This window comes from Danaus plexippus, chromosome 17, assembly GCF_018135715.1.
Source record: "Danaus plexippus chromosome 17, MEX_DaPlex, whole genome shotgun sequence".
Lineage (NCBI taxonomy): Eukaryota > Metazoa > Arthropoda > Insecta > Lepidoptera > Nymphalidae > Danaus > Danaus plexippus.
Window position 1 is genome coordinate 437,660 of NC_083548.1, and position 12,804 is coordinate 450,463.

Here is a 12,804-nt window from a genome sequence, read left to right on the forward strand (position 1 = left end):
TTGTATAAGTACGTTTCGTATATTTGTTTATTCATATAAATGTTAATAAAACTCTAATTATTCTAAATAACTCGATAGTATTATAATATAATACAAGTATGAGGAATATTGTTATTCATATTATATAAAGAGAAATAATATTACTGAAACTTACAGCGTCTACAATAAAAACATTTATATATTAATTTAAATAAAATTTAACGAACGGCCTCGCTGTGTAATTTTATATAAAATATTGATTGTCGAGAAATAGTTAATAGATCACACATGAAGCATGTACACGAGCGTACGAACACAATGAAATAAAGTCATTAAAGATTAAAATTAATAAAGATAACGATCAGTAAATGTAAAGAATTTGATCCGCCGCTACGGCGAGGAACTCAGAGATACGCAACGGTATGCGTCGGCCGAGGCTTTGGAGTCTACTGGACACGGGCACGGCCGACAAACGTGAGGAATACAGTCGGAAAGATACTCATGAGAAAATCATCTGTTGCAGCGATCATATGCTACTTTATATAACATATAATACACTGACTGACGGGTGACGGATGGTTCAGCGGGGTGGGCTGGAGTGTGACTACCGCAGCTGGTCCGCCAGGAGGAACAACATCTTCAGTCCGGGGAGGAAGGACGCGGCCGCGGCGAAGTCACTGCCGGCCGCCAGCTCCGAGCACGCCTGCAGCGCGCTGGACGCCTCCCCGCGACCGGCCAGCGCTGCGCTCGTGTGAAGCGCCGACAGCGCTGACGGGGACAGCTGTCGGGAATGAGAACCATGGGTTAAATAGTGTTCGGGCTGTAGTCGACCTTGACTCCTGGATAGTTAGCACGCGTACCTTGTTCTCGCGTAATATATCGTAGAGCGTCTCCAGCCGCCGCTGCACGTCCTCCAGCTTCCTCTTGATTTGCTGAAAATAATATTCATATAAATGTGAGACGAGGGCTGGCTGTGGCAGAGATTATTATACGAAGGGTGAGTCACTACTCACTGTGTTGTGTGCTCGCTCGAGACACACGCGGTGGAGTTCGTCGAAGGCGGTCTGTATGGGGGCGAGGTCGGCCGACAGCGGGGGCTTGGGCACCGGGGCTGGGGGCGCCGGGGGACCCGAGGCCGGGGGGGCGGCGGCCTGAGGAGGCAGCTGCAGATAAGTGGACTTTACATATACGGTTATACGAGACATTGAACTGTATGGACAAGACATTGAACAATGATCCAGTGACATGAAAGCTCAGAAATATATTTTTTTTTCAACTATGATGGTACAATCCTGATCTTCATATTTTATAGACTTCGAGTACACACGCACCTGCTGCACGTAGTTCTGTTGATATCCGCCAGGGTACTGCGGCTGGTACTGGTCAGGAGGTTGTTGTCCCGAGAACTGGTCCTGCTGTCCCGGGAAGTGAGCCGGTTGCCCTTGATACTGTCCTTGGAACTGTCCGGGGTACTGGGCCGGAGGGAACTGGTTCTGTGGCTGGTAATGATTCTGTCCCGGGGCCGGCACCAGAGGCACGTGCTGCGGAGGCTCCACTCCGAACAACGGATGTGTTATGGGCGCCTGCTGCTGAACTTCTTGCTTTGGCTGGAGGAATATGACATGCCGATTAGATTATGCCATGGAAGCCATCTCGTACTTTAGATGTGGAACAAAATCACAAAAAACCGTTATTAGTACAAATTCCCCACACTCATCACGTTTTGTTTGTATGTCATTAGAATGACACGTCACACACACACTCTATGTATAATGTAGCATGCACGATGACGTCACCACCCTCCCCCTCCCCTATACCTCATCCGACCGTCTACTCTGTAGGAGCTGTGTCCAGTGCCTGGTGCCGGCGTGGGAGGCCGACATGTCGCCGACATCGAACTAACAACCAATCATTATAATGCTGTACTCTTATATAACAACACGTTCTAGGGTCAACGAGTCGATTTAACTCTAATGTACAACTGCCAGTGTTTTGTAGTTCATGCACTATGTCGATCACCTCCTGGGGCATATGAACGGCGAGACGAGAGAGGACATGAATAGTTTTAGTGCCCTGACGCACATGAGATATTTGAGAACAAATAAATCTCCAGATGACTACATGTGGTGGATAAATCATGAGACATTATAATATATATTTTTCAGGCTAATCGAATATAAATATATATATTTATATACAGTATTAAACTAAAATTTCTAACACTATTTATTAATTTATTTTTACTGTTCTTGTCGCCTTTTCATCTGTTTAAAAATACATGTATTATACATTAAAAAAAAATATTTTACGTGTCAGTGTCGGAGCCATCTTAGGATATTTATATCGTGTACATTAAGGACAATTGAACCGGAACCACTGAATCGTATAACCGTGGCGGTGGTCGACGGCAAATTGCATTGTACAGAGCCATGTTCGCCTCGCTCAGCTGGTCGGTCACACACCTCAGGAGGCGACACTCGTCAGGTGAGGACTGCAGCTGAATGATAGGAACTTATAATGAATGAGTTACCTTATGCGTGTTGGTGACCATCGGGGGGTCGTTCCAGCCGGGGGCGGCGGGCCGGGGGGGAGCGTACTGAGACATGGACATGGGCTCAGGCTGAGGCTGGCTGAGCGGGGCTGGGTTTAGTGGGGCTGGGTTTAGTGGAGCTGGGTTTAGTGGAGCCGGGTTTAACGGGACCGGGTTAGGTCTGTTGATGGGAGCGAAGTTATTGACGGGCGCGGCGGACCCGTACTGTTCCGGCAGAGGACTGTTATAGCCGTATGACGGCTGCGGGGGAGCGGGGTTGTTGAAGCTATACTGGTTGTAGAGAGGAGCCGCCTGCACTGACGGATCCACTTTGTATTTAGATCTCCCGGATATTCCACCTGCAGTTGGTGACACGTTTAGAGTTAATAAAAGTACACGGAGACGGCAAAAAACTTGCAAATTAATTAATGACAAAATCTTACCAGGCTGTGGAGTGGCACTGAGTGGTCGAGGCGGAGCAGACCATGAGGGCGGCTCGGCCGGATCTGCGGGACGGGGAGGGGGGGAGGTCAGTTATAAATTAATTCCGTTTACATTATTGTATATAAGTACATGATGGTATTATGAATAGTTGCATAAAAACTACGACGTGTCATCTTACGTTGGTTGTAGGCGTGGCTGTCGTTGTGTGTGTATGTGTGTGTGTACTGTCCGCGCGGCTGTGTGTGCGTGTGTCCGCTGACGGTCCGGGAGCGAGGGCCGGTCTGCTGGGAGCCGGACGGCTGCTGACGATTGTGATATTGCTGAGGAAAATTAACTTCGCTTTAATAAATACCATCTATTAATATAGAGGAGGAATTAGAAATTCATCATTTAATTCTAACACAACAGTCAATCTGTATAAACCCGTACCCGTCCCCGTCTGCTCGTAATCTGTCTGTAAAACGCACCAGTTCTTTTGAACGAGTCGTTGAGTTGGAAGTCAATAAAAATAATCTCTAAAATGACAGACATGAGACAGACAGACAGACATAGTAGGTAAATTAATTAATTCTCTGTTTCTTAGGTTACTATTTATGTACAGATGTACATTTCTATATTAATATGTAAGTTTTCGGTGTGGTCAGAATCTCACATTCTTCATCCTTAGAGCCACCTCCAGTCTATCATTGAGCGTAGTGTTGGCTCCCTGCAGTGCGGCCAGGGCGCTCCTCAGGCAGCCCTGAGCCGCGAGCCTCGCTGCGTACTCCTCCAGCAACACGTCCACGGCGGAGGACCCCCCGGGCACCGCGGACCCGCCGGCCGCGGAACCGTTGACCGCGGCTGCCCGACGCAACAACAGCGCTCGCTCCGCGGCGGCCGCCAGGTCTGCGGGGCTCCGGCTGGATCGTAGCGCTCGTCTACACAGCGGCTCCCCGCACGCACAACACGTGTAACACAGTACGGCCGCCTCCCGAAGACTCGCCTCGGATGACGATGATAGCTTGTCACCCAACATCTCTGAAGAGAGAAATATCGGTTAATTAGATGTGGTCAACGAGAAAAAATTATTGTAAATAAAGACATTTCTCCTTTGGACAACGTTCCAGACGAATTAAATAACTTTTTTGGTTCAATATAAAACTTCATCACCAGTTTGAATATCAAAAGGAATATTTTCACTTCTGCTATCAAACAGGTCTCGGCTCGTTTGATAGATTGGTTAATTTTCTTCAAATGTATTTATCATAAATGTATCACACACCATCACCCGAGACACAGTCATCTGCCATTTAATATGTTATGGTAGTGAGGGTAGCGTCGGCTCACCGCAGTAGTGTTGCAAGCTCTCTCCGTGGCAGTGTGTGAGGAGGGCGGCCAGCACGTCCCTCCAGGACGAGGGAGAGGCGCCCGCCACCAGCGCCGCCCACCGCCCGCCTAGCAGACCGCCCGCCACCAGCGACACGGGCGAGTTACACGTGCGATACAGATGGTACCGCTGGACCTTGTACAACAACTCCTGGCTTCCTGAGAAACGAAACACGTAACATTCTTCACGCAGTTATTAAACAATATATAATATAGTTCCCCGGTGAGGTCACGGCTCGTCTTTCGTTAAATCCGTCATATTTCTAAGCCGATATATTTTATGTCTCCAAGGCACCCTGAGGACATCGATCCCCGTCGGTGGTCGTGTTCCGTACCGAGCGAGGCGATGACGAGTGCGTCGGCGACCCGCTCGTCCTCCAGACACAGCTCCACCGCCTCCTCCAGCTGACCCATCACCAGCGAGCGACAGATCTCACTCGTGAGGTCTGGAACAAGGCACGGGAGCTCATTGGTATAGACGTCATTGACATTCTCAGTTCTAGTGGATTTCTTATATTTCTAATAATCATATAAGTATCATTGTGTTATGTCGGTATCGCGCGCCGTCACTGTGTGGACGTCGTGATTCTTAACAGTCATTGTACAAGTAGTGATGGTCATGTTACATTCTCACCGTCTCCGTTGGGGATGACCACGTCCCGCACGCTCGGCTCCAGCTCCACACTAGACAGCTTCCTCTCTATCAAGGTCTGCGCGTCCTGGACATTACAAGAGTTATTATGGCCATCGTGCGCTCGCTACTCCGAATATTATGAAGCAAAATATTGAACCAAAATAAGTTAGATATCTATGTTGATATTAGAGGAGCGGCGGAGACGCTAGGAAGTTAAGCTTTATGTATCAAACGAGTACAACACGCATGCGTCCACATTGTCTGGGTGTGTGTGTGTTTGTGTCTACTCACGGACAGGTCTGTGCTGGTGTCGGTGGACAGCTCCGCCTCAGTCTCCGTGCTGCCCGTCTGTGGGGGAGGGGGAGGCGAAGGGAGGAGTATTGAGAGTTACAGTAGTAGTAGTAGTAGTAGTAGTAGTAGTAGTAGTAGTAGTAGTAGTAGTAGTAGTAGTAGTAGAAGTGTTACACGATGCCAGCAATATTATTGTATTAAAGATAACAGGTCATCAGTTTAACATGTTAGCGAGTTAGCGGACTGCCTTCAAGATAAACATCGCCATATATATTCTCTACTCACCCTGCTGAGTCCCTGGGCGTCCGCTGCTCGGCCCTCGTTGTTAACGGCTAGGCCTTTGAACCTCGACGATATCTCGTCCTGTTTGAACCCTGTCAACATGAACATATACTATTATATTCAACTCATTTTGTCCGATTTCACCTGCATGTTGGTTCTTATTTGACGAGAAAGTCTCGTCCTTTGATGTTACATAGATTTTTATTAATATAAGAACCCACCATAAGAACGTTAACTATAGTAAAAAAAGAAAAACACGTTTCTCTGCAGAGTTATTTAAAATAAAATATATCTGTCCTTGTGATCTCAGGAATAACTTTTATGTTGTTGATAATAAGTTCTATAATAGCTTGTCACCTAACAGATTCAGCAGTTCCGTCCGGTACGATGGCAGGAAGTTCGCTCGTAGGAAGAACCACTCGTAGCGCTCGCTCTGCTCCACGGCCGCGTCTCCCTTCTCACGGCAATATCTATAAGTAATGATTTGTTAGAATTTAAGAGATTAAAATTGAATTATGTGGAACGAAATAATGTTTAAAATGTATGGAGACGTCATAAAACTGTATATTTTTGGCCAATACATCTAGTAGGTCACCAGCAAGCGACGCTCCCAACAGTCTCAGTATGTCTGAACATTGTTGTAACTTTTTAATCTGTGTTAATATCAACGTCTCTAACCATGACTAGTAACCCTCATGGTACATGTACATGAGATACAGTAATTTTTTTCCGCTACTTCATCGACGCGGACTTTTTATTTAGACAAATTAAATAAAGCGAGGAACTACACGGTATTTCGGGATAAGTCGTAGCCTCTATATTATGCTTTAATGCGAGCTATAACATAGTAAAGTTTCAGCAAAATCCCTTCAGTAGTTTTAGCGTGAAAGACAAACAAACAGCATCATGAAAGCGAGTGTGTATGAGTAGCGTGGGGGTCCGCACTCGGCCAGCCGGTGTGTCGCGTCGGGTTCCTGGCTGAGCGTGAGGCCGATGACCTTGTCCAGCTCCATCGCCTTCTCCACGATCTCCGGCTCGCTCACCACCTGCACGAGACACGCGATACACACACCAACTACACGAGATACTGATAGTGTCGTCCGGTCAGGGTGGGCGTCATATCGAACCTGACTGATGTAGACCGTCTCCTGCGCGCCCGCCTCGCGCCGACAACGCTCGAACGACACCAACTTACCACCGAACTGCAACAACATAGCGACATCAAACAAAGCTCTCGAGACTACTTCGTCTCATTATCTACAGATATAAAAATGAATCCTTATTTCTCTTCGTCGAGCCGTCACGAGTGAGCGGCTGAACTGATTTCCTCTATATTTTTTGTTGTGCTTGTTATTGTCAGGAGAGGGATCGTATGACAGAAAGATATTGAAAATTGTGCGGAAGATCTGAAAATTTAAGAATTTACAATCACTTTTATTACAAACTTTATTAATATACGTTTTGCTAAACATACTTTAGATAAGCAACTGACAGTTGTCTTTTAGTTGTTCATATAGATCCCACACCTTCATATCGTTTCCGAAACTCTCGTAATTCTAAAGTAACGTATAAAATTGTATTATGTTTTGCTTTGATTAGTCTTACATTAGTCGGTAACAAGGACTCTCTATTGAAATCTTGGTTTTCATAACGAACTATATTTCAAACTCAGCTCGCTGGTCTGAAGCATATGGCCGCGGCCTGTCAAGTCGACTAGTTTTAAAAAATAAATATAAAGCATATATGAGAGTAGCGGTTATATTTACCGCGAACCTGGCCCGGACGGGTCGCTTCAACCATCTGGGTGGTCTGTGAGCCTGCGGGGCGGGGGCGGGCGGCGGGGCGGACGGACTCACCACCGGCAGGGACAGGAACGACTCCGCCCCACCGAAAGAATCCATTATGTCGCTCTGACCCTGAGCGCTCTGAAATGGACCAGGAAAATTGGAGTGTTCGTTGATTGAACTACTATTATTTGGAAAGTCGACCCGGTGATGGAATTACTCATGACTTACTTTCCTTTTACAAACCTTTTATTTTAAAATATGCCAATTACATCAATGGTTCCGGGTTGACGTAACACTGTGACGGGATAGACTCTAGTTTAAGTCAGTAGGAATGTATTGCACTGATGTATACACACATAACACTTGTAGAACATAATCCTTTCAGTACTCTCTGAGGTTGTTATAATGTAGGCAGGTCGCTGTTTGTGTAATACGTGATAAACTCTACTGTTCCTAATACACTACGTGTTTGTGTGTGCGTGTGTGTGTGTGTGTGTTTGTGTGTGTGTTCGTGCGTGTGTCTGTGTGTGTGTGTGAGTCTACTAACGATCGCGGCGGGTTGTGCCACGTGATGCATGGTGTGCAATGACAGGGTCTGGTCGAAGGAGGCGGCGGCGAGGAGGCCGGGCGTCCGCGGCGACCACGACACGTCCAGCACCCAGCCCGACTGACGGCACACCTCCAGCACCATCTCCCCTCCCTACACACACAGACGTACAATCACTAACTATATGAGAAACGAGGAGCATTCACGTCAGCATATAATTTGTGTGTGTGTGTGGACCGGCTTGGTGTTGGCAGGGTTCCAGACGCGCACGCTCCCGTCCTTGCCGGCGGACAGCAGCAGGTCCTCGTCGTGTTTGCTCCAGCTCAAGGACAGCACGCCCTTCTCGTGGCCCTCCATCGTCACCAGCGGAGACGCCGCCAACCTGCACGTTGAATCGACTCACTCTACATATACATGTATAGTATTTATATTTACTTTATCAACAATTAATAAGTCCGTCTGAACAGCTCTTTACCACCACCACACATATTCATCGCCCATCTATTTGAACTCGAGCTCGGCGATAGTTGTAGCCAATGGCATATCTTTCAGGACTCACCGCTGCCTCATTCACCTCTGTCTTCTGATAGTAACATTCTAATAGCTTAATTTAAATCGACTTATACCAAATCTCTCATCTACTCGTGTTACAATGAAGTGCAGCAGTGGATTTTTTTAACATAGCATATACACATACATGTGTGACATCGCTATACTCAAAAAATAGGTTTTATTCTATTACAACTATACAACAAATCAAAAAGCGGTCCTGGTCCTATACGAGACTACATTTGACAAATTGATATAATGTACCTGAGATCCCACAGCTGTAAGACAGGCGCGTGGTCGTGGTCGGACGCCACGCACAGCTGAGTGGCGACCTGAGGGTGCCAGGCCAGGGCGCGCCAACGACTACCGGACTGGGAGTCGCTGATCATAGAACATGATATCGTTATGATATGATATGATAACGTTGAAATAACTGTAGCTGGTCATCATAAACACATTATACCTGAGTTTCATTATCGGTTCATTCTTCCTCAAATCCCAAACGAGACATCGTGTTGCGAAAGTCGAACCCAGAATGTGCTGGACCTGCGAGGACAGTTACGAAAATATAGAAACCAGGAGAGAAACGACGAACTAGGGTAAAGGAAAATAAAATAACAAGAATAAGTATAGCAACCCAGAATGTTTTCTACCTTCACCCTCTGACAGGTCAAGGCAGACTACGAGAAAGTATAAAAAAATCGATATATTGTTAATATTCTTTTGGACGATATATCTATAGTTCGATATTGAAATATGAACATCGACGGTGGATATTTTTTAAATAAGTTTTCATTTTTCATTTTTTCTCACCAATTATTGAAATTATAACAACATATATAAACTTAATCTACTGTACTTTATTTGGACCATATTATGTCTTTCCTCTCTTAGTTTATTTATTTGCATGTTATCTTAAAACGAATTGTTATTTTGTTTCAAAAAAAACTATAATCTAAAACGTATTATTTACTTTACTCACTGTTTTTACTTATCACCTTACTTAACCTGTCAGCGTTAATAGCTTTAGCATGATACGAGACGGAACTTTGAACCGGCGTACAATTGTCGGCAACATTTTAAATTACTTTTGTTAGTAAGTGAATAATGATAACATTAGGACGTAACAAGGCCAACTAACCACAAACGCAGAGCTTTCAACTAAAAATAAACAACAGTGAATTAATTAATTATTACAAAAACAATAATGTTTAAAAATTAAATTACACTCTTTCAAGACTATGGTCACTGTTTGTTCCTTAGTGATGTTGCAATATAACAAGGCAATTAAGCTTATATCTGTATAAACTTATTGTATTAAATTTATATATATTTTTTTAACATCGTGTTAGATATATAGCTCCCATCAAAATAAAGTATACATTGAATTGATTAAATATGCATACAGTTATTACGTTACTATATAGTGATAATGTTGTTGAGTGTACATCACTATTCGCGACGAATTGACAGTTGTCAGAAACGCAAACTCTGAGCGGCCGGACTGTAACCGTCACATCTGGACAGAGCCGACATCTGTTACATTTATTTAAGAAATATTGTAACGATGTCACCACAGATATTAAAATACATTGTTAAGATTAATCCTTCCGTTTAAATAAGCACATTGTGCGTAAATTATCATTGTCTAAATATTAATTTGAAGGCAATTTGATTTATTCAGAATACTTATGAAATGTTGCCATACAATCGTCCCAACACGAGTTAAGAGTAAAATTACGAAGTAGTTTATTATTGACAGCAATGTGATTGTATACCTGTTGGTTCCACGCTACACCCTGAACATGATCGTGTGGCGCGCTCCTCGCGCCCGGCGCCATGGGCTGGCTGGTGTTGTTGAGGTCCCAGATGAAGATCTCACTGTCAGAGGCTCCGGAAGCCAACAGGTTCTTCTGGTAGGGGTTAATATCCAGCGCCGACACTTGGCCTTAGAACAAGGCATTGAAAGCAAAGTAATAAAACTATATTACAGCTATTGATAAGGAAATTACTACGATATCTCGCGGCCAAAAAATAATGTACCATCAGTTTTAGTCAGAGGAGGAAGTGAGGACTTACAGAAGTTGCATCGACCGCTTTCTCTATGGACCAGAAGGCCTTTATACCGGAAGGTTGAGTGTGGAGTGCAACGCCATCATAATACGAACGATACAAGCCTCCTTTGATGCCCTTTGACAGGACTTGGTACCTTATACCTTCCTTTTTTGGAAATTACATCCGCAGTTTTGCGGGTTGGTGTTTTTCGACCTAACCACATTTTTCGGGGAATCATGGACAAGCTATGCCCAATAGGAACTATGTTGGAGAAAACGAAGTATTTAATATCCCACAACGTATTACACTAGTAATGGCGTCCGCGCATCACGACGGATCTCCAGTAGTTCAGCAAACCTGCCGTCAGGGATAAGATGCGAAAAATGTCGCAACTCATCCCAATCTGCTGTCTGGTACCGCCACATTCCCGTTACATTGTGAAACTCGTGATTGAGCGGAAGATATGTCGGAACAAACTTAACTAGATAGTGTTCAGAGGTTTTCAACGAGGACGAGACCTTCGACGGAGTATCTGTCTTGAGCTGTTGTAAGCAGAATATCCAGATAATCAGCTGTGTGGTGCATCCCTTACCAGGTGGGAAAGACTATATAAAGTGAAATTAAAATCTACACCTGAAGCTCCCAACATTGAATGGAAACAGCCAGTCTTGATGGTGAGAAATAAAGCTTCTTAAAAGACAAGTTCTGCTCCAGTGTATTAAAGTAAAGGAATCAGCAGCCTCACTGAGATATTCAAATAAGGTGTTGTTTTCTGGTCACCGCTGTGTGCTAGGTGGGCACCGGTATAAACTATTTTGTCCATACCTGTGTTCACAAAGGGTCAACAGAGGGTAGAAAATTGAGGGTCCTTATGTGGCAGAGATCATGACATCAAATATCATTGAGGATATACTCACATACCCCAGCATGCTGGAGAAAGTTATATTTAATGGTATAACCTTGGTATGCAACTTAGGAAGACTGAAGGACAAAGAATCTTTGTCTACATTACAAAACACAAGTGCAGTTTGCTCGTCTCTTGGTGGTAGCGGACTGGCAGACATTACAGCGGAGACCGCTAATGTTAGTTACACTTTCAACGACAAAGTGTATCTAGCTTGTATGAACTTTTATTTTTAGTTTCTTAACTTTAACTTTTTGCTAGAGTAAATAGTATATATGGAGGATGAAAGTTGAATGAGACCTCTCATCAAGTCGTAACTTTTAAATGTACAAATATTTACATAAACAATCTTGAATTATTACTTATACAGCTTAGAATGTAGAGACACATTAAAATCAAACTTACTTATTTTCATAATACTAACATTGTTCACTTACCTGTATGTTTAGTACTGCTACCAACAAAGGCTTCTGAGGAGTTCTTGAGAAGTTTCTCCGCATTATAAAACTCCAACAGTCCACCATCACATCCACCAACAATCACTCCAGCGCCCGACCACACTAATTTCTGAAATCTATATATAATTTTATAGTAGACATCTAACTACTTGTTTAAGAAACCATTGTGACTATGCACTACTAATTAATGTAAAGAAGTTAAAAACTATATTTTATACAATTTTTTGCCAACAACTTTATCTACTGTGTAGCTGATCTGGAACTGTTTTAGCTTAAAATTGGGTACATAAATTACAATAAAGGTAGTTAATTTCATATAACTTTGTACTCTTTCGTTTCTATTTAATTATAAATTTTCAGTTCCACATAATTCAATCAGTTTATCCATGTCAACAAGATATTTAACTAGAAACTTACTTATGTTCTGTTTGCATACTAGATTTAAGTTCCAAATCATAGGTAGGGTCACCAAGATTAAGAGAATATAACTCTAAGCTAGCATTAGAGCTGAAGGAAGCGTCAACTTGCTGTGCCGCAGAGCCGGTAACCAACATAGAGGGATAGAGCTCCGCTGGCGACCAGCTCATGTTCACCGTCCGTTTTAACTCTTTGATCTTCATTTTGGTGCACTGAACTCACTAAAACAACTGATAAACGCCTTAAAACACAGTACCGATAGGAATAACAAAATTATGTCACGGGTTTATTGTCGCCAGAAATGAATGTTGTAAATGTATCTTAAAGAAATAATGGTTTTATGTTATTCAGATTCTTATCAAAATTTCTTCTTAATTTAAAAACTGAGGGAGAACACTTAATTACTATTTTATTTACCATAAAAACACCGTGTTGGCACTTCCAACGTGGCTGACGTAAATATTCCTGATTTGACAATATTATGTACCACAAATGACATAAGTGTAAAGTGACATCCGATTGTAGAAAGAATTTTCAGACAAATGACGTACTGACACAAACA

General features: G+C 43.6%; 1 protein-coding gene across 4 annotated transcripts; it reads right to left on the reverse strand.

The window, feature by feature from the left end:
• On the reverse strand, nt 1-12,783 carry LOC116771087 (protein transport protein Sec31A). Of its 4 annotated transcripts, none has more exons than XM_061523091.1 (26): nt 12,660-12,783; nt 12,243-12,472; nt 11,805-11,941; nt 10,187-10,356; nt 8,872-8,954; nt 8,673-8,789; nt 8,097-8,241; nt 7,860-8,012; nt 7,292-7,450; nt 6,653-6,727; nt 6,471-6,571; nt 5,883-5,995; nt 5,529-5,617; nt 5,244-5,300; nt 4,953-5,037; nt 4,654-4,764; nt 4,280-4,477; nt 3,606-3,970; nt 3,132-3,273; nt 2,953-3,015; nt 2,510-2,868; nt 1,797-1,877; nt 1,311-1,586; nt 993-1,130; nt 840-911; nt 1-760 (listed from the first exon to the last, which is right to left on the reverse strand). In XM_061523091.1, the coding sequence occupies exons 2-26, from the start codon at nt 12,443-12,445 to the stop codon at nt 584-586; spliced, it is 3,669 nt and encodes a 1,222-aa protein (XP_061379075.1). In that variant the 5' UTR covers nt 12,446-12,472; nt 12,660-12,783; the 3' UTR covers nt 1-583. The 4 variants fall into 4 exon arrangements, with proteins under 4 accessions (XP_061379075.1, XP_061379074.1, XP_061379076.1 ...); XM_061523090.1 differs by having other exon boundaries at nt 993-1,142; XM_061523092.1 differs by lacking the exon at nt 5,244-5,300 and having other exon boundaries at nt 993-1,142.
• Nucleotides 12,784-12,804: the final 21 nt, after the last annotated feature.

Coding starts and splice junctions, on each gene's coding strand:
- LOC116771087 (XM_061523090.1), bottom strand. CDS start 12,445: ATGAAGATCAAAGAGTTAAAACGGACGGTGAACATGAGCTGGTCGCCA. Junction 7,451..7,859: donor TGGCACAACCCGCCGCGATC/GTTAGTAGACTC, acceptor GGTCCATTTCAG/AGCGCTCAGGGTCAGAGCGA. Junction 5,301..5,528: donor ACGCCCAGGGACTCAGCAGG/GTGAGTAGAGAA, acceptor CCTCCCCCACAG/ACGGGCAGCACGGAGACTGA.